The following is a 25,867-nucleotide window of genomic DNA, read 5'->3' as shown; positions in this document are numbered from 1 at the left end:
CCCCACAGGTCTGGAGGCTTCTCCATGTACTACTACCTGCACGATCCAAGTGTGGATCTAGCCAAGGGAAGAAGCCTGAAAATCAAGGCAGGGTGGGAGTGAGAGTCATTGTCACCAACTGCTTTTACTTAGTGGTAATGTCCCTGACTGCCACCCCGATAGCTTTTCAGAAAGGATTTGTCCAGCCTAAGCTTGGAGCTTTTGTGTGTAGTCACCACAGGCTTCGCACACTGGGATTTGCTATCTGTACTTAAACCCAGCTTAGTGATGGATTCTGGGTGGAAGCAAACCACAAAGCATCAACTCCTTCACTCTCAGAATAAGTGTAGCAAGAAGCATCTGCTAAAGAGCTAAGGACCATAAGCCTTTTTCTGAGGGGTCTCCACAGCCTGGTCAAATTTTTCCACCGCAGTAGAAAGAATAAACAAAGAACTAACAAGCTCCCATTGTGCTGACATGGGAAATGGAAAAAGGGGCTGCCTATCCATTGGGAACTAGCTCCAACAACTCCCTCTGTTCTCTTCATCAGGCTAGCAAGGACTTCACAGGACTTGCAGGCTGAGATGAATCAAACTACAGACCTAGAAGGGAAAGGCTCCAGGTCTAAAACACTGCACAGGATTCAGAAGAGATTTCCAGGCAAGTACTTCATGGCAACAGGAAGCAACTGGAAGAACTGGAGCAAGCAGACAGAGGAATTTTATCCTGAAGCTAGGTAACAGGTGTTCCATGGAGAGAAAAAAAACACCTTGCTCTCCAAGCATTTCATATGCATTTATTAAGTTATATAAGCAGGGATGAGAGCAGTAGGCCTTCCATCACGGTCTAAGAGAGCATATCCTGGAAATCACCATGTTCTCAGTTAAAGAAGATTCCTCTGGATTGGAGGATTACTCAGGGCACACTGGGGACCTGAAGAGACAGCACTTCATAACAACAACCTGGGGGATAGAGCAGCTGAATAGCCTGAAACTGTCACCATCCCTGTGTTTCACCACCACAGAATCACAGAATGGTTGAGGTTGGAATGGACCTCTGGAGATCTAGCCTAACCCCCCTACTCAGAAAGTATGACTCAGCACAACATACCTGTAACATTAGCCCCCCAGAGCACCACATCCAGCCTTTATGGTGACAGACCAGAACTCAGTAAGCCAATGTCTATTAAGTACTGCAAATCCTATCCAGGGCTGCCTTAGATACATGTTACACGAGCAGTATTTACCTGTGGGAGGTGGAGGAACGCTGGCTGCTGCCAGGGGCATAGCAGATGGAGCTCCAGGACCTCCCTGAGGGTAACCCATGTTCATGAGGCCATTGAATGGTGCTGAAGAGAAACCGAGAGGAGACTGGCTTGCCACAGGAAGAGGACAAGCTGCAGGGAGATTAGATGATGGGACTGATGCTGGAGTGAAGAGAGTGGGTCCAGGTGGTGGCACACCAGGAGATACCATGGCCACAGACTGTCCTGACAGAGGAGGCTGGTTGGGGAAGGGAGTTGGACAAGCAGGTCTAGCTCCCGCTGGGCTGAATGGCTGAGACTGCGACAGTGCTGCAAATGAGAAAGACTGCATCAGCACCACTTATTCCACATCCACACTACTCCAATTGCTCTCTTCCATGCTACTACCCATTTCTTCTCCAAGCCATACCCTAAAAGATCCAGGATCTGAGGTATCCCCCTGTAAGTCAGGCTACAGCAGTCAAATAAATCCTGTCATGAAATTAGCAGCAGCTTCTCCACTCCTATCTGCAGCTGACATGGCTGCAAGTAAAGCACAGGTGCTAAGACCAGCTGTGTCAAAAGCACTGAGAAAGCACTTTGACAGCTGACTTGTTCTTCGCAAGTACAGTAGACCAACGAGGAAGAGGTACAGCAACCTCCTTTGCTGAAAACTTTGGTCTAAAAAAGCCTGAAGCACACCTGGAAAACTGATGACAGACAATGCTTACCTGGCCCTGAAACTGTCACCGGAGCCAAGCCCAGGTTGTACTGTGGGTATGGGGGCCCTCTGGAATAGATGCTTGTTTGTGGACCAGCACTGGTCTGAGGAGATGCAGTGTGATGAGGAGTTGCAGACATTGCTGGTACTGGCTGAGGCGGGAAGAGGGAAGGCACTGAAGGCTGAGCAGGTGCTGAAGGAGTAAATGACTGGTAGGTGGGCTGCAATTAAAAAATAACAACCTGCTAATGGTTGACAGACACATGTAGGGATGCACATGCATACACACACACAAGCAGATATCCTCTCTATCCTTCTCACTTCCCAGTCAAAGGAAGATGCTGCTTCTGTCAGTGCTCTGGAGAGTTTGAAACAAAGGCTCCACTGCTCTCAGAAGCACATATGACCTCCTTCACCATCACTATGGTTGGCAGAAAGAGGCAAAAAGCACAAGACTAGGTGCTGCCCTGTCTGCCACAACCTCAAGGTTTGTGGTCCATGTCTTCCTCAGTGCTTGTAACCTACACCATCTCATAAAATTTCACATGCCACCCCCACAATCCCATGGCTCTCCTCCCTCAGGTAACGAACATCTGACTTTAAGACCTACCTTCTCTGGATGTCTAGGGCTTGGTTTGTGAGATGCTCTTTCTGGGGTGAAGCTGCTTTTGGCTGCTGAAGATGCATGTTTAACAACACCTACATGGACACGAGTGTAGGGGAAAGGTGGTGGCTGCTGATCAGCCACATTCTCTCCCTGAGCATGGAAGAGCCGGTCGTAGAGCTGTTGGATCAGGAGCTGAAACAAACCAAACTTTAGGGAAGTGCCTTGAGATCCTCAGATTGAGGATGCTGTGGAGGCATTCAAAGCAGACCCTGACCAAAAGTACTATCAACCTGCAGAATTAACCATTTCTCCAATAGCCACCATGAAAAAACTGTAAGCCATAGGATCTGGGAAACCACCTATCATCTCCCCTGGCAGATGAAGTCTCAACCATCTTTCACTGATCCTTCCCCAACTATTTAGGGTATTTTTCCACCAACATTTGTGAACTGAACAGATTTACTCTGAACTGTAAGGTGACCTCCCCATTCCCTTCCTCTTCCTCCAACAGCTGGTTTCAGGATTAGTTGCATCTTTCCTGGGAAACTGCTTGCCAGCACTGTTCTTCAGGAGCCATTTTACAGCACTATAGTTCCTCTCCTTTTCCTCAAACCAAAAGTTTGGTGGGGGGGGAGAAGGGTAGTGAAAAGAAAATTAGGACAAATATCGTATCTTAAAAAAACTAAAAGCTCTCTACTTCCACATTACCATAACTAAGGTGAAACCTCAAGTCCTAATGTGAGTCGAAAGTTTACAAGTCTCTTGCAGAAAGTATATCCCTTCCACATATACTACTCCGTCCCACAACCACCTTTTTCTCACTCACCTCTTTAGAGCTGCTGGGTAGATAATTCATTGCAGCTGCCAAGCATCCTTGTGATGCCAGGAGGCTGGCATACTGGGTGATTCGTTCTGCTAAGACAGGGCCTGGTGCTGGCCCCGCTGTGCCTCGGAGCATCTCAATGGATCTGCTCAGCACCATCACCTTCTCTATCAGATCCTGAATAGGCAGGAGGGGAAATCAAATCTCAGCAAAGAAACAGGCCCCTTAGAATCTGAATTGCTTTATTAGTCTATCTCATGCTGAGTCAATGCCAGATGGCTTTCTCGATTTTCAGCTGACATGGCGGCCAATGTGATTAAAAGTTAATCTATTTAGCAACACATACTGTTACTGAAGACCATTTCCACACAGAGTTAGAAATGCAGGAGCACTTAGTGGAGGAAAGCAGAGACCAAGAAGCAAACCCTGACACAGCTACTTCTATGGTGGGGGGGGGGGCATTTATTTCCATATTTTGTTGTGTAGCTGTTTCTATATATATAGATAAATATATATATATGTATTTGCTTCCCTATGGATTCTGGTTGTTTTTAGTGCTGTATGCATATTCCTTTGGTGGGGGGGGGGGGGAGAAAGGAACAGAAACCACAAGGACATTCCAATCAAATACGTCTTTAAACTATATATATTTCTAGGAGTTAGAAGACATCAGTCTGGAAGAGAAAGCATTAAAACTCTACCAGAAGAAATTAGTTAGGAAAAATTGCTACTGCTGACAGAACAACCAGAAGGTCTTTAATTATTTGATGCTCTGTCAGCTCCCAGAAATTCAAAGTAATGTTTTCAACTGTGGAATGACGTAAGTATCACTGGCTGATAACAGATAGGGACAAGGCCAGTTTCAAACATAACCAGGAATGCCGAAGATGCCTTTTTGTTGCTGTCATTCACTAGTGGGGTAGCAGGGCCAGAGACCTCTGCAGCAGACAGCATTATCTGCAGGTATCTGAGCAGAAGACTTGTCTCATTCATTATAGTGAGTGATAGACCCAGTAAGGGTTAGTGATTTAGCCAGGGCTAGTTTTACTGTAACAGGTAGACAACAACACTGACTTAGAAGGACTGAGAAGCCTTGATTTCATCCTCAAGCTCTGCTCTGACTTTCCATACATGATCATTCTGCTTGCAGTGGGCACAATCTAGATGTTATTTTGCCAGAGGCTGTTCCAGGTGAAGGTAGAGTCAGGTAACAGGAGTACTATACAGACACAATTAGCACAGCAGGAAATATGCTCCCAGGCAACTACCTGCTGGAAAATAGATACAGTCTAAACTTCCCCCACTAAAATGCAGCCTCAGAGAGATGTAAATAGTCAATACAAAGACAGGCATGCAGCCCAGAACTCCTGTTTGTTGCTGGATTTACGTGAAATGTAATCAGCACCCTCTAAACAAATCTTAAGAGAGCAAGTCTCCTTTAGATGTAACCCATAATCCAGGCTAGAAAGAGATACTCTGGTGACAGCACTGTCTGCTGGAAGTCTGTTTGATGGGGCAACGCAAACAGATTGGCGCTACCAGACCGGCCCAGAAAAGCGTCATACCAACATCATAGCACCTGTACCTGCAGGGCAAGGGGTGACGAAGTCTCATGGTTTTTTACCCAGCATTCCACCAACCTCTCCACATTGCCTGATGAGATATAGCAGAGGCAGGCATCATTGGACAGGGCTGCATCTCCCTCCGACTCTAAGCGGGCACCCAGCATGTCTACAAAGGAAGAAGCACAGCTGACATTTAACTCTGTCTTTCTGAAGATTTCTTTAACCCCAAGGCTCTCTCAGCAATCCTGCTTTGGGGATTGGCATGAGAAGGTGTTGACAACTTAAGAATGGTACCTAATTCTGAGATAACACAGAGAAATGAACATCATTAAGGAATCACAAAGCCAACTCAGTTAGAAAAAACTCATTTTTAAACATCTGTCCATTTTCATATGCCTGCCCAGACATATAAAATAAAGGAAAATCCTTAAAAAGGACAGAGGAGTTCAGCGAACAAAATCCAACAATTTTTCCAAAGAGGTGTGGGCATCTCCATGCAATAGTAGTGTTCAGTACCACAGACAGCTGGCAATCTGGTAGCTATCAATGGCTAGCAAAAGCAAGGAGACAGAGGTGAGTTGGAGCTTTCTCATTATCACCACCAGCAAAGACACTTTCCCTACAATTTGTTCCATGCAAGATGACCTGTTTTCTTGCACTTCATGTATCCTTGTTTCACTTGTACCAACTGCTGGCATTTCTCCAAAATCACTCAGCCATTCTTTTGTCAGCCACGAGTTAGTTACCAGATAAGCAATCCAAGTAACTTCTTGAGATTCAGTCACTGGATTGCCCCCTAACTCTGACTCTCAGAATTATCAGTTGCTAAGCATACTTGACTATTAACATCACCAAGTGAACTACTGAAGCCATCACTCATCAACTTCAGTTTATGAGCTTAAAAGGGAGAGGAATCTGCAAAGGAAACGCCTTCCACATGGAGAGGAGTTGAACTTTTTCTGTCAAGGAAATCCCTCTCCCCCCATATAAAACAATAAATATCACCATGTCTTAGTGCCTCAGTTTGGTACGTACCCTAGTCTTCCAAGGTATTGGTGGTGGTGGCAGGAAATATCAGCATGTCTCATTTTATGCCATTACTCTCAGCTACAACATGCTTAACTCATTTCCTTAACTCAACAGTCCACACTTAATTTCAAATTCTAGATAGCTGCAAATTCTGTTATGTGTAAGAACTGCTGTCTTTTCTCAAACTGCTGTGCTTCTTTCCGTAAATTCAGAAGTGGCCTTCCGTAAAATAAACCACATCAAAACAGAGTAAACTTCATACCACAAAGTTGGGTATATTCCTCATGCTTTGAGTACGTTAACAAGATGGCCAGTGCCTCCTTCCAGCTCTGTAGATCACATGTGCGAACAATATCTTTCCAGTTCTGTTGCACAATGGAGGAAAGAAGCTGTAAGGGAAGAAGGTGGCCTATCAGTCACTGAAGACTAAGATATGCTGACTGGCATCCATACTGATAGCTCACTTTTGGGCACACTTTGACATATGCAGCAACAACCTCTCTGCATGTTAAGGTTCACAGATCCTGACATCTTAAAATCAACAGCTGGGAATCTGATGCCTTGAAAGAAGTTATTTTTCTTAAGAAAAAAAATAAATAAAAAAAGAAAAATCTAAAGCCCAAAGCACATGATAGAGAATCTGAAAGTGGCCACATTAGGCCAGACCAAAGATCTATGTAATACACATTCTGTTCACACATTCTGTTTCACAGCAGCTAGTATCAATGATCAGGTGTATTGGGTTAGGACAGATCAACCCCTGTTATACTCTCCAACTGACAATTAGTGAGATAGGATCCTCCTAGCTCAGAGCCCTAAAGAAATAGTATTTTCCACAGGTTATAGGTATACGCAGAGGGCAGAAACCATTAGATGTAAAGAAAGGAACAGAGAACAGGAAATTCTAAGTTGGTAGCGTGAAATTGTCATAAAAGCATAAAGCAAACAGAAAAGAAGGTCTAGCCAAAGAGACACACAGACTCTTCTCTTTCCCCTCAAAGCATTTCCACATATTTAGACAAACATCTGCCAAGATAACACACACCTTCCTCTGCTCAGTGAGTACACCAGACCAGCACTTACCAGGGAAATTTTTGTTTTCCGCTTGGCAAAGTAGCGCTTTTGAGTCTCCCTGAGGAGGTTCTCCCCACCAGCAATAGCTAAGATGATGGCATCAGCAAAGCGTTCTGCCCGCATACACAGCTCCACTGCACCCTCAAAATTCCCTAGCAAAAGAGCCTGACTGATGAGTCCATCAGTATCTGTAGAGGTGAGAAAGAAGATTTAACCCACAGGAGCACCATCCAGATACATTAACCTCACTCATTTTAAAGAATAGGCAGTTAAAAACAAACAAACAAACAAACAAATGATATATAGAAGTTCAGCTAAAGGAAGATTCAGAAATACAAGTCAGGTTTCGCATCTCCACAGAAATCACTGACTTGAAAGCAAGTCTTCCATCACCTAGGAGGTTCTCCCATACTCTTCATGGGTCTCTTAGGTGTGAAGAGTATTCCTCTACAAAATGCTGATAGATGTTGCAAGACACTGGGATGGGTCATGAATTTTACCAGTATTCATCTGGTACTGAAGCAGACCAGATTTTTCCTAGTCTCCACCATTTTCAGGTTTTCCCTCCTCCCCTTTCCTTAAAGGGCAGCAGAAGCACATCTCACATAACATACCTGCTGTGACAGGAATCTCCAAAGTGCTCATATCCTGTGGAATGAGGTTGTCAAAAAAGGCTGAAGAGGAGGAAACAGCAGCTACATCATCACTGGAATTTATCAAGAGCTGTGCAAAGAGCACAAAAAGTTAGTTCATTGAACACATGGGTCCCTGCTCAAAACCACTTAGTGGACTGCAGAGTGGGATGGGGTGCTCTCCATTTGGTTGAGAATGTTCATATAAATCAGACTTCAGCTTGGAAACCATTCATGTCTCCTGTCACTGTTATATCAACCTGTACAGCTTCAGTGAGGCAGCAATAAGATCAGGTTGCTGGTGTAAAACATGCAATGACAACAGTATTGCCAGCCAGCATTCATCCATTCAACTGCCAGCCCTTGAGTAAGCTGAACAACTTTGGATGGAACGCGAACAAGCCCAACAAGTGATATCCGTAATTAACGGCTAGGATCACAGCCATGCTGGGTGCTCTATAGAAACGCAAGACAAAACTGCTACCCCTAGAATCTCTTAGTAGGTGTATAAAGTTTGTGAAAGAGATTGCTAATTTGAGCAGAGCAGCTTTAGATACCTTAGAGGAGCAAAATTTACAGAGGACGCTGAACCAGGCCCTGGAAGGCACCTGAAGATGAACATTCCAAAATCACGTGAAAATAACATTTCAAACAACAGAGAAGAAAAGGAAAGAAAGGCAAAAGAAATACCACAGCAGAAGCTTCACAGAGGAAATCCAGAACTGTAGGATGAAGTTAAGTTGGGGTGAGATTAATTCTATCACTGGAGAAATCAGCACTGGTGAAGCAAGCCTTCTTGCAGTGTTAACAGCCAGGAGTCCATCTTCATCATTTGCTGATTTGTTTTAAAGCCAGAAGGGACCTTTATGATCGTTTAGTCAGACTCTGAGAGGGTCTGACAGGCCTGTGAACTGCCCTCTGCGATTCCTGCATTGAGCCCAACAACCTGTGGTTGGAATTAAACCTTCCCATTCATTTTGCCCTCCACTGTTTTCCCAGATTGGCAACATGTACAGGACATACCTGGCCTGGCTGCACAGCGTTCCTCTCACCTGCCTCAGCAAGGGGCTGTTTATCTGGTATCCCATTACTCAAACATGAGGAGATCTACAAAGAAACAGACATTCACAGGGTGAAGCCCCTGTTAAACACATGGGCAGCAAAGTAGTCAACTGATCAGCAAGACGCAGACAATTCTCCTGGCTCTTTCATCTATTTGAAAAGTTCCACCTCTCCTATTCCTGCCTAGTTATCTAGTAGAGGTTATTTGTCCCTTTCATAAGAGCAAAGACCATGCTGCTGCAAGAGCCTCTTCCCCTGTAGCTTCATCAGTGCTATGCTAGACTGCCTTCATCTATCACTTTCTTCCTCACTGAGGAATTCCCTGAGGCACAGATAACTGGAAGCTAGAAGAATGCTCACAACTGCCACGTTGTTATACACTTCTCTGAGCATCAGCTTGAGACAGGATATTGGGCTCAAGGCCCCTTTGGTCTGATCCTGCACAGCTATGGTTATATTCTCATAGGTGCCAACGTTTGCTTACTAGTAGGAATTCAGGAGATCTGGGCCCAACGCAATCAGAAGAAAGGATCTGAACAGTCTTTTCAGGCTTTTTCTTCCCACATCACCCTCTCAAAGTAGATCTCTGGGATAAGCAGATAATCTTTAAGCTCTGGGGAGAAGGCCTCAGATCACACTAGAGGTTTTATGTTCACACCCACGACAACTAAGTCAGCTTTACCATTTAAGATCTAGAAAGACAATTTCAGAGTGGGATGCAAGACCAAGAGGTGTTTGTAGAGCTCCAGGTCAGGAAGGGAAAGGAATGAATCTAGACTGATCCAGCACCCCATCTGTAGTCCCAAAAGAAACTACAGAATGATCTTTGCTTTCCCTGACAATTGCACTAGGTTTCAGTTTAGGGGATGGGGTACCTCTCACCTGAAATTTCATATATTTTAGTGTGTCTCATGTGATGTAAGATCATTCATTCATCTCCAGCAGGGACCCTACAACTCCCCTTAGCCCTGTACAGGCCTCTATTGTGGAGACCTCTTACCTTTTTTTGCAGATCATCTTTACTGTAGCCCAGCAACTTGAGGAGTTTAGTCCTGGACTCCTGTTCCAGATTCACCTGGGTCCCAAAGGATATTGAAAAGACAAGATGTCACGTAAAATCCTAGACATCTACATGCTGCCAATAGCTGGCTACTCCTGTAGCAGCAAAGATTAGAGCTCAGATAATGGAACCAACTATGACAAATCCACCTGGTGACTATTGTGTACTGCACTAACTTCAATTCCATAGGTTTGGGAATTTAAGTTATAATTGTGATATAAAGGTGAAATTGCAGTTTACACATAGTTATAGTGAAGGTGTAGCTGGGCATCAGAGCTATGCCTGTGTGCAAATCCAGCACTCTTGGTCATTAATTCCCTGGATGCCTTGGAACTCCCCAGCTCATCTCCGCATAAAAACAAGTCACTGATTTGAGACAACAGACCAACCTGAAACAGTGCGGTTGTCTGAACTCTTAGCTGGAGCTTCACAACAAAGTATTTAACTAATTGCTACTTAAACTCTCCAGGTGGGAATTTCAGACATTTCCAGGGATTCCCACAGGTTGCACATTGCTAAATATCCATTTGTATGCTTCAGCGTGTGATTAACATCCTGAGAGGAGAATCTGTCCATCTAAGCAGCTCTCCTGGGCAGTACTTACTGTAAAATTGACCAAATTAGTCAGTAATAGTCAGTAAAAACTGCCCCTGCAGGTACAGAAATGAGCATGCAAGGCAGTCTTGTACATGGTTAAGATGCTTGGTTTTTAATTCAAGGCAATCAATAGCAATGGATCTTGCATATCCTGACTGCTCTTACAGGACCATGGGACCACCAAATTTATTAGAACGAACAGTTTGAGGTATCTCATCCGATGCAGCTGAAAACACTGTTGCAATGACCCTTGCAATGGACATTTCTATCACCACCCAAAAAGCACCCTGTGCAAGAAACTCAATTCCATGTGCAAGCATTACCCTGTGCAAAAGATCCAAATTTTCCACCGCCACAGACATGAGTCCCTGAGGATCTGTGCAATACTATCAAGTAAGACTCCACTAGCCCTGCCTCACCGGAAGAGTGGGCACTTCTCACTACTGAACTCTCAGATACCAAATTGTCAACAGAACCATCAGCCTATGCAGAGCTGTAAGGCAGTTCTCATGCTGTCACAGCTCCCTCACTCCCTCATTATGAGATAGTCTCATTGCCCTTTTGGACTTTACTTTGAGAAATAATAGAGTAGAGCTCCACAGGCAGCAAATATAGTTGGCTGTAGGTTGAAATGAGAACATTCTGTCTAGTATATTGACAGGAAACCCAGAATAGTCCACCAAAAAGACTGTTCCAACTGAAAAAATAAGGCAGCCTCCAAGACCTGAACTGCCAAAGCTTTTCTTTACAGAAATAATTAATGAGGCTATCTAGTTCAGTTTAAAATCTTGAAGAACAGGAATATATATAGCTATAGAGGAGCATAATGGGCACATTCCACCCCAGGAATGCAAAAGAAATGACATCTGGGTTTCTCCACAGCCATACTACCTTCAGGAAGTTCCAGAGGTTCTCATCAAACTGCAGCTTGGCTGTCTGGATCTTAGCCTTGCAGTACTCAAGGAGGTTCCCTGACTGTAGAGCAATCTGCAGTTCCCTGGATCGGACTAGGAACTCTGTTTCAGTAGTAACTTGACTGATGAACACCTGGCGTTGGCAAGTCTGCTGCACTTGCTGTCCAGGAACTTTGGTAAGACCAAAGGTAATCAATTTTCCCCCAAACTGAGAAGGACAAAGGAAGACACAGTAAGTATTCTTGTAAGTGAAAGTAAAAGCAACTCACTCAGCTTTTCATTTGCCAAAATTGACTCAAGTTCCAGCCAAAATCACAAAGAACACAGTCACATGTGCATGTATTTTAGTGACACTGAAGGAGTTCACATCACAATCCCTTCAGCTGAAGGGCTAGTAGTCCTCACTGACAACTGTGACACTTATGTATGAGCTGCCAGGCATAGCCAATGGCAAATCCCAGAGAGACACAGAGGAAGAAATACTGTCTGGAATTGTTGTTTTCTGAAACAGGCAGACTGCACTGATTAAAAACCATAATGTGAATGGCAGACACTAGACAGAGGAAAGTGATTGAAAATTACATACATTGACAGAAAGGAGAAAGACAGAGAAGGAGGATAGAAATGCATGTGTCACAGCATACAAGGAAAGGATTTATGAGCTTTCCTTAGCTCCATTAACTCCTACTTATAAACTCAGGTGCTCTGCTAGAGGATTCTTTTTTGTTTGAAACATATCAGAACATAGAGCAAGAGAGCTTCTTTGCAAGGGACACCATGCCACATCTTAAGCAGGCATTAAAAAGAGTGAATACCATGAAAATAAAAAGGTTTCTCTTATTAGAGAAATGGATAGCATCACAACAAGAAGGATCTATTACATTTTCAGCAAAGGATGCTCTATTTACTTACTGCAAATGAAACCCCCACAGGCCTGCAAATCCACCTGGGTGGCTTTTTTAATGGTGGAATCAAGGTTGTCTGAGCTACTTGCTCTGGCACCTGCAGAGGAGGAAGGGTCTGTCCTGTGCCAAAGGGATCAAGGCTGTTGAAGGAGGAGGAGATCTAGGATCAAATGGAAAAGGGGGCAAGATATAATTCCGCTCCTCTCTGTATGGTGTAAGTACATTCAACTATTGCTTAGTAATTAGTTACCCTCCCTGCTGATGAAGAAAGAGGCTATTACTCTTCTTCCTGGAAGACCACCAAACCCGTATGTGAGAGAAACAGTATTTCCAAACAGTTCTGGAAATTATTTCTTCAGCAAGGTTCACCTTGAGAGATTTTAAAGTAAATTTTCCTTAGCAAGATGAAAACTGCCTAATAAACACTGGCCTACCACCCAGCTCATAAACACAGGAGTTACAAAATTACTTGTTTTATGCAAGTCAGCAATTACATAGTCAAAAGTTGCCCAGCTTATTTCTTCTTCTGCTCATAAAGGAATGCTGACTGCCTTTCTGTTGCTGGGGTATTTTGAATGTGTCAGTTTTAAGGACTGTTTCAAGCTTTTATAGGACATCAGATGAGGTTTGTGAAATAAATCTCTTCAGACCTTCTTGCCTAGACATGAGTGTCAGAAGTGGCCCCATTCTTGATTTCTGACATTTAGGAAGTCAGTGACTATATACACAATGCTGCTTGCAAGCGTTTACAATTAACACTGCTGACATAGATCGGATGTTTGCAAAGCAGAACCCCATTCAAGCTTGACTGTATCATAGGACATAGGTCCAAAGAATGACTGACTGGCATGCCTGAAAGGAAGCCCAAGTTTGAGCAAGGTAAGGTTGCCAAACAAAGAATCACAGGCAAGGCCTAGATGCTTTGTCCTTCGAGTCACTGAATCACTTGAGTGGAAACTAATTCTCAAACAGATCATTTGCTAGGGAAACAGCTTATACTTAACAGACCGCTCCCTCTAAACCTTTAAAAATAAATACACACTACAGAGGTACCAGGAGCATCAGAATGAAGATCTTTGACAAAGAGTTTCTGTCCTGATACCATGAAAAACAGGGAACAGAGAGCTTAAGAGGTCACAAACTCCCTTGTCTCTGTAACTATTGTCATCATCTTCTACTTTGGACTTATTTTATATTCTATTTATCTAAGAATTGTCCTACCCTTCTATTCTCCAGTTTCGAAATGTGGAAGTGTGGTCAGATGCACGTGAAGAATACACGTAAAGAAAATTCTCCATAGGTTATATAAATCCTTAATCTCTTATGGCTGTTGCTTCATAAAATATTTTTTCTCTTGCAAATCTTTTGAAACTGAACTCAGTCAGCTGTAAATTACTACATAAATAACATTTAAACACACTTACATGTATTCTCTTAAAATCTGTATTATAACACATTTTTTTGGCTGAGAAAGAGGGAAGGAATTAAAAGGCTAGACACCAGATCAAAATTAAAAATTTAGACAGCATTGGCATTTAATTTGATCAGAGTTTGGTCATCTATTCATCAGCTAAATAATGGGTTTCATTTTCAAAATATTAACTTGCTCCACGTTACAGTCAACTGACTTGGGGTAAATTACTAACTGTGGTTTACAGGCCTTTTTTTTTTCTTTTTCTTTCTTTCTTTTTTTTTTTTTTTNTTTTTTTTTTTTTTAAGATCTTCTTCTGAGCTAATAAAGCAAAATTCATTGTATTACTTAATATTGGTTTGTTTAATTTCAATTTAATGGCAAGAAAAGCTTGTTGCCCTACTAGCTATGCTGCTTTAGTTTTGGTCCAGTAGTATTCACAGAATACACGTATCATCAAAACTCGACTTGATTCTGGTTTTGTTTATGTACTTTAGCAAATTTTACATGAGATACCGAGAAACTTCTTTATCAAGAGGCAATCTAGACCTACAAGCCTTTTGAACTTGTGTGGATATTAAGTCCTCACCTATATAGCTTCTGGTTCTCACACACCATACAGCAGTACACCTTCATGGATAAGATTGCTGCATTACTTAAAACCATACTGTTACATGGGTGTACTTCTCACACTCTCAGAAGCCAGATTAAAAAGCTGCCAATGCTTCAAGCCGTAACACATCCACAGGACTTTACCTTGTCAGCCTGAGTCTTCTGTTGAGCTTCTAAACTCCCGCCCATAACAGAATAAATGTTGATCCACCCATCAAATGTGGCTGCAGAGAAGACTGTGGGGTTCCTAGGGCACCACTGGACATCAAAGCACCACTGACTCCGAATGGGCAACTCATAAACCACCTATCACAGAAAGAGAAGACAAAAGCACATGACACAAGCATAGCCCCCCTGTTCTCTCCAAATTACTTGTCTACAGCAAGTGTGTATCTTATTTATATCTCACCATATATAAAAGTCTTATGTATAAAAATTTTTGCTTCTTAAAGAGTTGCAATGCACTGCACCATTTCCATTTTTATAGAAAGCCATAAAAAGCTGCTAAACAATATTCTGATTGTTGAATAAAATAACAAGCAACAAGTCAGTGTTGCTCTTCTTCTAAGTATTAGTGTATCAGAGTGCCGAAATCGTTGCATCTGCTGGTAACTCAGAGAGACACATCAAAAAACAATGGCCAGAAAAACATAAGCCAAGAGGCAAAAAAGATGTAAGGAGTAAGAACGTATAAACCAAAGGGATTGACTAGAACAACAAATTTAATGGGGATAATGAAAGGCTACAGGTTAAAAAAAGTAGATTGGCAAGAGAATTACAAAGGGTATTTTAGCCAATAGGTTTCTGGTCTAGCCCTCAAAAATCCAAAGTTCAATTCAAGGGCGAATCGCAGACTTCCTGCATGATGTTCGGCAGCTCATTAATATAACCATGACTTTAAACCTACAATTTGTAAAATGGAGATTTCATCTATGCCTCAAAGGTAAACAGTATTCCAAGACACAGAATCCTAACTTTCTTTTCATGTTTCTGTGCCTAGAAATACGATTTGTGTTCTCTGCTCCCAAGTGTACAATTTCGTCTTGGCCTTACATTAAAAATAGATTGCTAAACACAACAACAAAAAAACTCCAAACATTAAAAAAACAGCTTACCACAAGACCAGCCATTCTATATAATTTCCCTGTCCTTACTGTTCAGAACCATCCTACTTTCTGTATCACCTGAAATTTTTCAAATCACTGCTAAAGATTGGCACTAAGTCAAGAACAGACTCCTAACAATAATATCTGCATAGAATTCTAACACAGCTTTGGACCCTGCAAATCTACAGCAGCACGCATATAAAGACAACCCACCTCTACTAAAATTGGTTTTTAAGTTCTTCTCCTAAAACATAGTGAAATGACTTTAGTAACAAATAGACACCAGGAGAATTTCAGAGTCAGATTCTCTTCCAGCCATTAGACATCTGTACAGAGTGAGCATCAAAACGCATGAAACCACGAGAGCAGCATTACATGCCTTTTACAAAAATGGTTTAACTGTTTTCCATGTCTCCAAGTCAAAGGTGGTCAGCTCAGTGAAATTGTCCCATGAGATGCGTTTGGCCTGGGGCTCCCAGCTGGACTTTGTTAATATTGTTACTTTTCCCATGCTATCATCAGGATCAACTGAGTGAATTTTGTTCAAAGTTCAAAATTCAGTTTTATCCAGAAACTTAGCATTGAATGAATAGGTGTGAGAGAAATTTTTGCACAGCCTTATTTTAAATGTTTAAAATTGCTGTGATGCCCAAATATTTCAAAGATGGCATTTGAGATACATGACTAGATAAACACATACATGTAAAATCCAGTGTACTAAGAAGAAAGTTTGTACACATCTTTAGTTACATTGTTCTACTCTCAATGACCCTAACAAAAGCTCTTCATTCTCCTTGAAGTTTTCCCTCCAGTTTCTGAATATCCTAGGAGAAGAAGGAAGAAGAAACAAATGGACATAGCAACTACTGCATAAATGAACAAAATAACAGTAATCACAATTAGCTGAAATTGAGTTTTAGTTAAAGTTTTCTTCCTTCTATGACCTCTTTATGTAGGTAGAGGAAATATCTGAGAATATCTGTTGTTTTCAGTCTGGACATGGACAACAACCTCATTCTCTCCAGACGGGAAGAGTGCAGAAGACAAATTGTAGGAAATGACACTGGTACCCCATAGGAACATAGAGAAGAGAAACATGCATGGCATGGTACACAGCTCTGCATAAAGCACACAAAGTGTACTTCTAACTATGGTTACATACCTCCCCCATACTTGGGTTCCAGCACAAAATCCGGTTGTCTTTGGCACTACTCAACAACAGTTCAGGGTCAGCCTGGCACCAAGAGACAGACAGAACTCCCCTAAAATAGGGCAGAAAGAAAATACAGTCATATTTCATACCCAAACCACCTTCCTGTCCTGTCAAGACAACAGTAGAATATAATTGTGCGTAAGCTCAAAAATGCTGGTTCTCATCCCTGCCTGAACTAGACCAACTGGTGAAACAAAGCAGCCCGTAAAAACATCATAGCTTGCCAAAACTCAGTCTCCCAGTTGCCTTCCTTTTAAAGATGGAGAACCTTGAAAAGGCAATGTGACAAGCAGGCCCTTACCTCGCGTGCCCTTCCAGCTGGCTCAAAGGAGAGGTAGCAAAACGCAAGTCCCATATTTGGATCACTGGCAAGCGGTCATCCTCAGAGGAAAGGACTAGCTGAGTTGCAACTTCTGGGTGCCAGGCCATTCCTGAGCAATGCATCTAGGGACAAAAATAGCATGGGCTTAAAATTCAGCAATGCAGGCTGGCAACAGAGCAAATGGCCCAGAGCCACATTATTCTGCACCTAACTCTCCTAAAATGCTTGACATAAAGCAAGTCCAGCAAGGCCTTGCTGTGAGAAGCAAGTAGTTCTACCTTCTCTACAGAGCAGTGAAAATTACTAACCCTATAGAAATTGAAGGACTAGTTCTACGCTTTTTTTAGGAGAAAGAGTTGTGATTGCAACCTTTTTATTTATTTATTTATTGCTTTCTTTATTAGCCAGCAAAATATCTACTCCTGCAAAGGTTCGGGCCTTCCCATCTGCCTTGGATGTAGAAAGATTTCCTAACGCATCCCTTTATGAACTACAACTCTCCTGCTGCAAGGTTATATGAGCATCTGCCTATAGACACAGACACACAAAACCATAGGTTTTCCTTCTTCAGAGGATGATTTGTATTAACAATTGTACCCTTCAAGGTCCAGCAACTTGTAACAGCACCTGAAATAACAAATTGCTGCATTTATTTCCAGATTTCTATGCTTTAAAAGCAGTCAAGTGCTGGTTTGGAGTGGCAGCTATAGCATGGTAACAGCGTCAGTTATGCATACACTTGGCTGCCTCATGCTCTGACCCAGGACAAGAACTCCAAAGAGCAAGCTAGTATTTTGTTTCTACAGTCTACCTGCTCCTTGACTTCTCTCCTTCTCTTGCAAACAGAGACTCCAAACACAGTTGCAGCAGCACAGTATTGCTAAAACTTAAGGATGCTCTGGACAGATCTGCTCCCACCCCCCACTATAGCCTTCTTACAAAAGCCTTCCTGTTCCAAGAGGACCAACCCCAACAGCCCCCACAATAAAAACACATCATCACTAGAGCCTGTGCCACTGCTTTGTGATCACTGAGGCGGCATGTTGAAGGCCTGTCAAAATCACAGTCTCTCCTCCACTCACTCTGTTGCTGTGATCACTGACTTTGATGATAGGCTCATTCTTCCTGAGGTCCCAAACCACGGCCTTGCCACTGGGGTGAGCGGAGGACAGGATATGCTGCACCTGCCTATTCCAGGACACCACACTGACGTCTTCGTGAGGCTGCCAAGATAGTAAGACCACAGATCCATTATCCCCATGCTGAGGGAACATCAATTGCAGGATTCTGTCACCAGCTTCACTAAGAGATTTGAGGATCTATAGATTCTTCTCTTCAATCTCTGATCAACAAACCAGAAATATCAGCAGCACTGTCAGAAAACAGTAGGGAGCAGTGGAGATCCTCTACACAGAAAGTCCAGTGAACAGTATAACTCCATAGGGGAGTTAGCACCCAGAAAAGCTACTTTGCATCTTGGGAGCAAGTATTAGATTCTACATCCGAGTTTGCCATGGACTGTTGGCCATTAGCCAAATGTGTCATAAATCATTAATTCCACAGTAAAGCAACAGATGCACACAGAACAGACTGCAATATATTGAGATCAGGCTGCAGATCAGAGAACAGAAGTGTTTCTACCCTAACTCCTGAAAGAGAACTTAAACTGAAAGATGACCTTGTGCAGCATTACAAGAGTGCAGTGAGATGAACAATGAAGCATTCAAGGCTAATGCCTGTTATTGCATCTACAGCAACGAAGGAGATCGGCAAGGAGACAAACGGGAGGCTTACTGCAGGAAAACTTGGCCTACTTTTAAGCAAGCTTACTATGATTTTCCACTTTCAGGAGCTGATTGCCCTGAATAACATAATTAGGATCAGAAGATCAGAAGCTTCCCCCTACAAGCTCAGGGAACATTATCTGGAAATAATAGCCAAGATGCATTAAATGGCTCACTGGCTGTGCTGGGGATATTACTACCATGAGATATGAAAAGCTTCAGCTGAAACAGATTCATACCTCAGAAAAAGTCCAACAAGCCTTCTTAATCCATCATACATGTCCCAGTTGAATCACAAGACAAACCACTCAGTAACTTGATTCAAATCCACAAAGCGCTTACCCATCCATGCAATGCGCATCCTTCCAGAGCTTGACAGCCTACCTGCCTCCCCTTTACACCACTCTTTCCACCTCCCCAGAATGAGACTGATTAGTCAGTTCTGATTCATCTTCCTCCTAAGAGAGGTCACGATGACTCCCCACTTCAGACAGTGAATATAGTAGGATCACTCCACACTCATATCATTTCATCTTGCTTACTAGATACAAAACTGCAGGGGTCTTGCCAAGAGGAAAACTGCTTTACCTGTGATTTAGCTCCTGGTGTCATAGGCACACTGAAGTTATTTAAGTCCCAGATGAAAATTTCAGCGTCATTGGCTCCAGAGGCCAAAAGGTTACTCTATAGGAAAAGAAAAGCTTAGCTGAGTTTCCTGCTCACAGGGAAAGAAGATGAACTTCTTAAAAATAAGCATAAGCAAAAAACCCAAAGCTCCCCAAATCAGAAGACAGCTGTATTTCACAACCATTGGCAAGCAGAAAGATGCTCACCAGATTATAAACCAAGCCCATTTCCAGTCTCCTTGCCTTCAGCTGCACCATGGTCAAGACCTGTTTTGTCTGGCAAGCTACATACGCAGGTGGCTAGTGTGATTCATCATGAAGCTCTGCCACAGCAGTGGAAGCCACACTCTCTGGCCAGTTGAGCTTTTGCACAAAAGACGTTTCTTCCAGGAAGATGAAGGCTTCCCACAGTGGGCTGCAACCAGCTCTCCATTTATCTACCTATGACAACTTGGGCTTGTTGACCAATTGCTTATATTGTAGTCTTTTCAAGTGTGATCAGAGCCCCACTAAATTAGACACCAAGTAAATAACAAAATATCCGATTTTAAATCTGTAATAGTGTAACATGCAACAGTATCACAAGACATCTTTTACACAGAGGTTAACAACTTAATCAAGGTCATTATGGAATTCAGTGAAAAAGCCATGAACAGAACTCAACTCTGAGTCCCAAACCAGTCCTGTATCACAACTACCATGCCTCTTCCAGGTTAAATCCATTCCTTCGGTTTATAAATTCGCATAAATATGGGAAAAACTCACGGTGGCTAACCTTCATTTAGTTACAAGTATCTTAAGGCGGCATACCTGGAAAGGGTTGAAATCAAGAGCTCGAACAGGGCCTGAATGCTTCTCTGATTGCCCAATTATAGGCTCACTCTTTGAAGCCAAGATCCGGTGTGCACTATACATTGTCAGTACTCCGTTATCCCCTCCACCAATGATAACTCCAGAGGACTCAGGGGACTCATTTCCAAAGTTACCCCAGATCAGCTTATGAAACCTGAAGAAGGACAAAATGAAGCTAGCATAAGCCACAATATTCAGTGGAAGCCAAGACACTCTGCACTACTAAGAATCACAACCACATTCCAACCTATCGAACAAAAATATCAGCCTGTACCTTAAATAACTATCTCCTTTTGAAGACAACTGTGGTTCCTGCACTGAAAAAGAAATGAGTTTTCTTCTACTGCCTTTGGAAAAGGAAGCTACAATAGAAGGTGGAGGTGGGTTTTTTTGTTTGTTTGTTTTGTTTTGTTTGTTTGTTTTTGTTAAGGAGTTTAGGACTTCACATGGGATTTGGTGGCTGAAATCCTCTAAACTACACTACATGGACAGTTAGATCAGAGGACTATACTCTTTCCTTTCCAGCCTTCAAATCTGAAAAATATGTTTATTCACTGTAAAAGCCGCTAGTTACAAGTTAAGGGTAACTGTATTTTGCATTGGGTGCAAAGGTCACTGTCAAGTGCAATAAATCACCTCCTCTTAAAAAGCTGGAAGACAGGTTTTATTCTACTGCTGTGTTTTTTTAAAACTATGATTATTTCAAACCAAAAGCCCCAGCCAATTCACACAATACAGATGACTCTCCAGACTGACTACCATGTAAGTCCTCTTGGACTTCTCCACTAATCCAACTGCTGTACCTTTGCAAACACATTAAATACCCAGTATGATTTGTCTCAAACCAAGAATGCTCAGGTCCTTAAAGACAAAAGGTAAGCTGATTCCAAAAGACCACTTTATACCCAGAAAACATGATTTTGTCCTCCCTCCTTTCTTGTACTAGAAAAGCCCTTTTCAGTTCCACCAACTGATATGTCAGTATAAGCCTCTAGTACCTGCTTGAGGCAGGAAGGGTTCCTTTTTGCTTCATGTCCAGGGAAGGATCCCTGAAGTCAATCTCAAATATTTCCAAGGTGGCATTTGTACTGAAGGATGCATCCAGTTGCTGTGCAGATGTTCCTAGCAGAAAAACAAGGGGGACACTTACAAGTAGGCACTCTTTCATGAACACAAGACACAAAAAGACACAAAAAGAGCAAGGCCTTAGCACTGCAATCAATCTTTCACCAATTAATCAATCCTTGACTGGCCATATCCTTGGTGCTGTACCTGCTCAAGGACAGGACGTGTCTGAATAGCTCAGATATAGGAGCTAAAAGTTAAGATAAAGACTTTCAAATAAATCAGAACTTCAAGAAATTCTCAGCATCCAAGTCATTGATGCAAAAATATCTTTTTTTCTTTGGGGAGACGCAATTCATATATCCTCTTCCAAACAGCCACAGCCTCTGACAATAGGGCCTTATAAAATTACAAACACAGATGCATCATGAAACCTGGGTATAATTACGATCCCAAATACTTCTGTATGCTGGTCCACAACCAAGATCAGAAAGTCTTCATCAGACCTTCTAAACCTAATCTACATTAAAGGTTCTTCAAACTTAGCCACCTAAATGTTCACTGACAATGCACACATAATGATGTCTTCCTTACTTCTCCCTAGTTCACATAATAAAAGCTAAAAATAGATTTAAAATTGCCTAATGGGACATTACCAAGCAAATAGTCACCCAGTTACCACAGGGAAGCTTCGTAACTGTCTATAGGAGGGGAAGTGCCCAAGAGACCATAAAAAAAAAAAAAAAAAAAAAAAAAAAAAAAAAAAAAAAAAAAAAAAAAAAAAAAAAAAAAAGAAAGAAAAGAAAAAAGCAGTACAAATAATGAAACTACACAGCTTCTGCTCTAAAGCAGACTAAAGCCAAGGCCTTTGGTCTAACCAAAACTCTGGCCTTATTAGAGAAGTACAAAATAGACCATCCACCACAAAAGTAGCGATGTTGCTTTTAAGGCAACAGTTGAACTTTAGTCACATTCTCCTGACAGTCAGCCCTATAAAAAAAAGCAAAAACAATATGGCAGCGTTGTGCAACACGGACAGGAAACAAAAGCTGGCTGATTCTCATGTTCAGCAGACAACTCAGGCCACCAGTTCCACACAGACACTAAACTCACCTACCGCCAACTCTATGAACGTGCTCAATTTGAGCTTTAGGAAATAAAAGGTTTATTCTAATAGTGAATAATGAATAATATCAACAAAATGCAAACTTGAGGGTTTGCAGAAGTATTAAAAACTGAATGCAAGCAGAAACAAGCAACTTTAGGAAAATGAGATTTCTATTCTTGGACTGTCAAACCACATGATAGTGTCTGAAATCCAGAAAAGTGAAAGTACATTTAAATGGATGTGATCAGAATGAACTTTGCTCCACAGACATATCAAACAGGTAACCTTAATTCAATTTATTTTTATAGCAAGGAGGTGTTAGAGTCAGACATTTGAAGTGAACAGACTTAATCAGAAGCTAGATCTGAAAAGTCATGTATTCACCCTTTGAAAAAAATCATTGTCTTTAAGGAGCCAGGAACTGGCATAAAAATAATCCCCCACAAGTCACTTAGAAATAAAACAAAAAACCCATAAGGCTATAATATTTCTATATTTTCAGTATGTTGCTTCGAATTTTTCCAGCATTTACTAAATAATACAGCTGATACAATTCCACATAAACTGTGATTCATACTTTAATTTTCTTGAATTATGAAGAACTTTACCTGTTGCTAGATAAACAGGGTGGTTGTTTGCTGGACTCCATGCCTGAACAGCTGTTCGCTCAATTTCCTTTAGCTTCATTTTCCAGGCTCTAAAAGAAATTTTACACAGTGGTTAGAACACCCTGACAAAGTTCACATGAAATTAATCACCCTAGTAACAAAATATCCCCCTTAGGATTGCACTGTGAAAACAAATGGCTCTCAATAGAGAAAAAATATTTGCTACTTCCTAAGCTAGTGAATACAGTTTTACTGGGTGAATTGGTGTGTTTTGAAATTCATAAAAAAAAAATTATCACAGCTGTTTTATCCCAGATTTTCTTTCATACATAGCTCTCTTTTTCCTATACCCCAATTATAAGATTTTTAATAAAAAGAAGGTCCATTTATAATATTTTAATAAAAGGAAAGGGATCTAAATTAAACAACATACTCAAGTCTTCAGTCCAGGCTGGTTTAAATCAGCTACAGAAATTCATCTAAACAAATGTCTTTGCAAAGTTCTGGTTGCTCTCTCTGAATAAGCTAATGTCAGTATATACCTAGGTAGAAAAGAAGCAGAAATAATCTCTGGACAGGCTAAATTCCAAGTAGCAAAGTGACGTGGCAACAGAAAACAAAGTACAATACTACCAAGTGCCAATTTAGTTACTGTACTTTGCTCTCATTCCTTTCAAAAAGCCCGAAGAAAAGAAAAAAAAATTTACAAACTGAAGAAGAAAGTCAAATGGTAGGAGAAGGTGAATGATCCAACAGAAACTGTTGTGTTTCAATTTCAGCTTTGACAAAAAATCTTTATTAACTTTGGAGAGATCAACTGGCACCTACAAAATGGCAACAAAACTTCCTCATGTCACTCTAGAGGGATTAGTTATGCAGTAATAGAGCAGGATGATTTTAAGTCAACTTCAACAGTAGGCAGCCAGGAGGCTACAACACTGAATATAAAAACCACACTTAAACTGTTATTCTACATAAAGTCTCATTCTTGCTGAGGATAAAGCACCCAGCGCCTCTGGGCCCCAGGCTACGCCAGGCCTTCCAGGCATTTCAGTAACATAAATAATACGTAATAACAATGATACCCAAACGGATGCATCATCCGCAGGCTAGCAGGGTCATGCTCATGAGCAGTTCCTAAACCCTTCAAGTCTGGCTGTAGAGCAGCCTTCAAACTCTGGCTAAACAGAGCTGCTAACCATGCCTTCAGCTGCTATTATGCTGAATAAAGCAAAACTGGCAGCACACCAAAACACTATCTTGATAGCTCACTGTGATTAAACTCCCCTGGTTACTCAACACTGTTTGCCTTAGCCAGACTAACAATAAAATCACAGTTTGCATCACATGGGCCTTCTGTTCAGATGCAGGGCTACAAGTGTCAATTTTTGACAGGCTGGCCTTACCCAGACCAGAATATACATGTTTATTCCTAGCCAAGTGCATAAACATAGCTTGCTATGGCGAGCCTATTGTCTGATCAAAACATATGAAAAACAGACTTCGAAGGAGACTTCAGTTATCTCGTGGCTTATATAAAGTTTTGGCCTCCAACTACCTGAAGCCCACAAAAAGGAGAATCTGGTTAGCATCACTCCTTGAACTTGGACATATTGACTAATAACTCGCATCAATTTTAGGGTTTCTTCTCCAACACCAATCAGAAAATAAGGATATCCTCTCTCCCCTCATGCACAACTCTTTCATTACAGGGCATGTTTGTTTGATTAGAATTTCTTTAATGATCGTTAGCATTAGCCTGCAGCAGAATCTCTCAAAGCTCAAAGTACCTACTCCTATTCTCATATTAGCTTTATCCCAACTTAGCCAAGGCCCAGGGGAATCAGAACAGAATCCATGTATAATAACACAAGTACTACTATTTCCTCACGCAAGTGGAAAGATGAATTCCTCAGCATCACCATAACAGGCTTCTAAACAGATCTTATTTTCCTATCTTCCAGCACAACCTTGCCTCATATTCTCTAGGGCTCCATCAGATTCTCTTTGCCAAAAGCTTGCAGCCCCTGTTTACCTGTCTTCCACAACAGCGCAGGAATCCCTTCCTGATCTGCTCCTGTTGTCAGCAGGGGGGAATGAAATTGTGCCCAGAAGGGGATGGGGGAACCTGTTGTCTATTACACAAAGCACTACCTGACTCCACTGATGCTGGGGAGCAGGACTGCTGGTATTTTACTTACCAGTCCCTTTCCTGACTCTTCTTCCTCCAGTTACAATCCACCAGCCACAGGAGCTCGCTGTACAAGCACTCATCACTGTTTCTTGGCTTTTGAGAGGGCAACTCCTCTGCTAGTCCATCAAAATTATGAGGCAATGGCCAAGAGACTTCTCCCCTCACCTATGTTAATTAGCAAGGAAGCAGAGTGCAACCATCAGGAACTAGCTAGGTCAATGGTACTGACTCTCACATCTTTCCCTGAATGCTGGAGTGCTTGGGGGTAGGGCTCACACACGAGTCCCACTTGCATTTAACAGGCACATACAAAGTCAAGCCACAAAAACATGTAAACTAGTAACGATCAGTCGTCCAACTCCTCAACAGATGACAAAGCATTTTGCACAGAAAGTCAACGCTGGTGTTCCCATTTCACAAAATTAAGTCACAGGAAAGCAAACAAGGCACCTTTTCGTTTAGTTCTATGTTAACAGAAGTACTAGATCATATTTGAAAAGGTATAGATGTCCATGGCCCTAAAGGCAAAGCAGCAGTTGTGCCAGACTTAAGACCCACAGAAGATGCGTAAGAAGCCAAAAGGTCACAGAATCCCATCCTCTCCTAAGCAGTTCAGCTCCATTGCAGCACCTCCTCTCCAAATCAGTGGGCTCTAAGTTTGGAAGGGGGAGGGGGGGAAAAGGCTGATTTGAGTCTTAGTCCTCAAAGAGAGGTGATCCTTCCATACACTGAATATCTCTGTATCCAGAACCAGA

General features: G+C 42.0%; 1 protein-coding gene across 3 annotated transcripts in view; it reads right to left on the bottom strand.

The window, feature by feature from the left end:
• SEC31B (SEC31 homolog B, COPII component) overlaps positions 1–25,510 on the bottom strand; it is a 34,120-nt gene extending 8,610 nt beyond the window's left edge. The window contains exons 1-22 of one of the 3 annotated variants that reach the window (XM_085324727.1): positions 25,120–25,509; positions 22,919–23,007; positions 21,136–21,259; positions 20,096–20,291; positions 19,248–19,343; positions 17,958–18,098; positions 16,855–16,997; positions 16,503–16,602; positions 14,379–14,540; positions 12,219–12,371; positions 11,284–11,514; positions 9,736–9,810; positions 8,697–8,780; positions 7,656–7,764; positions 7,051–7,229; positions 6,230–6,356; positions 4,959–5,104; positions 3,377–3,550; positions 2,554–2,742; positions 1,954–2,164; positions 1,226–1,552; positions 37–75 (exon numbers count right to left, since the gene is read on the bottom strand). In XM_085324727.1, the coding sequence (XP_085180853.1) occupies positions 37–75; positions 1,226–1,552; positions 1,954–2,164; positions 2,554–2,742; positions 3,377–3,550; positions 4,959–5,104; positions 6,230–6,356; positions 7,051–7,229; positions 7,656–7,764; positions 8,697–8,780; positions 9,736–9,810; positions 11,284–11,514; positions 12,219–12,371; positions 14,379–14,540; positions 16,503–16,602; positions 16,855–16,997; positions 17,958–18,098; positions 19,248–19,343; positions 20,096–20,291; positions 21,136–21,259; positions 22,919–22,997 (3,085 nt within the window). In that variant the 5' untranslated portion in view covers positions 22,998–23,007; positions 25,120–25,509. Of the gene's footprint in view, positions 1–36; positions 76–797; positions 913–1,225; positions 1,553–1,953; positions 2,165–2,553; positions 2,743–3,376; positions 3,551–4,958; positions 5,105–6,229; positions 6,357–7,050; positions 7,230–7,655; positions 7,765–8,696; positions 8,781–9,735; positions 9,811–11,283; positions 11,515–12,218; positions 12,372–14,378; positions 14,541–16,502; positions 16,603–16,854; positions 16,998–17,957; positions 18,099–19,247; positions 19,344–20,095; positions 20,292–21,135; positions 21,260–22,918; positions 23,008–25,119 lie in introns of those variants that run through there. The other 2 variants (XM_085324729.1, XM_085324728.1) reach the window with 2 other exon arrangements.
• Between the last annotated feature and the right edge of the window lie 357 nt (positions 25,511–25,867).

The sequence above is a fragment of the Rhea americana genome, unplaced genomic scaffold (genome assembly GCF_003343005.1).
Source record: "Rhea americana isolate MKP2758 unplaced genomic scaffold, rheAme1 scaffold_93, whole genome shotgun sequence".
Taxonomy (NCBI): domain Eukaryota; kingdom Metazoa; phylum Chordata; class Aves; order Rheiformes; family Rheidae; genus Rhea; species Rhea americana.
Note: the sequence above shows the minus strand (reverse complement) of the source record. Positions and strands in the feature narration are given on the sequence as shown.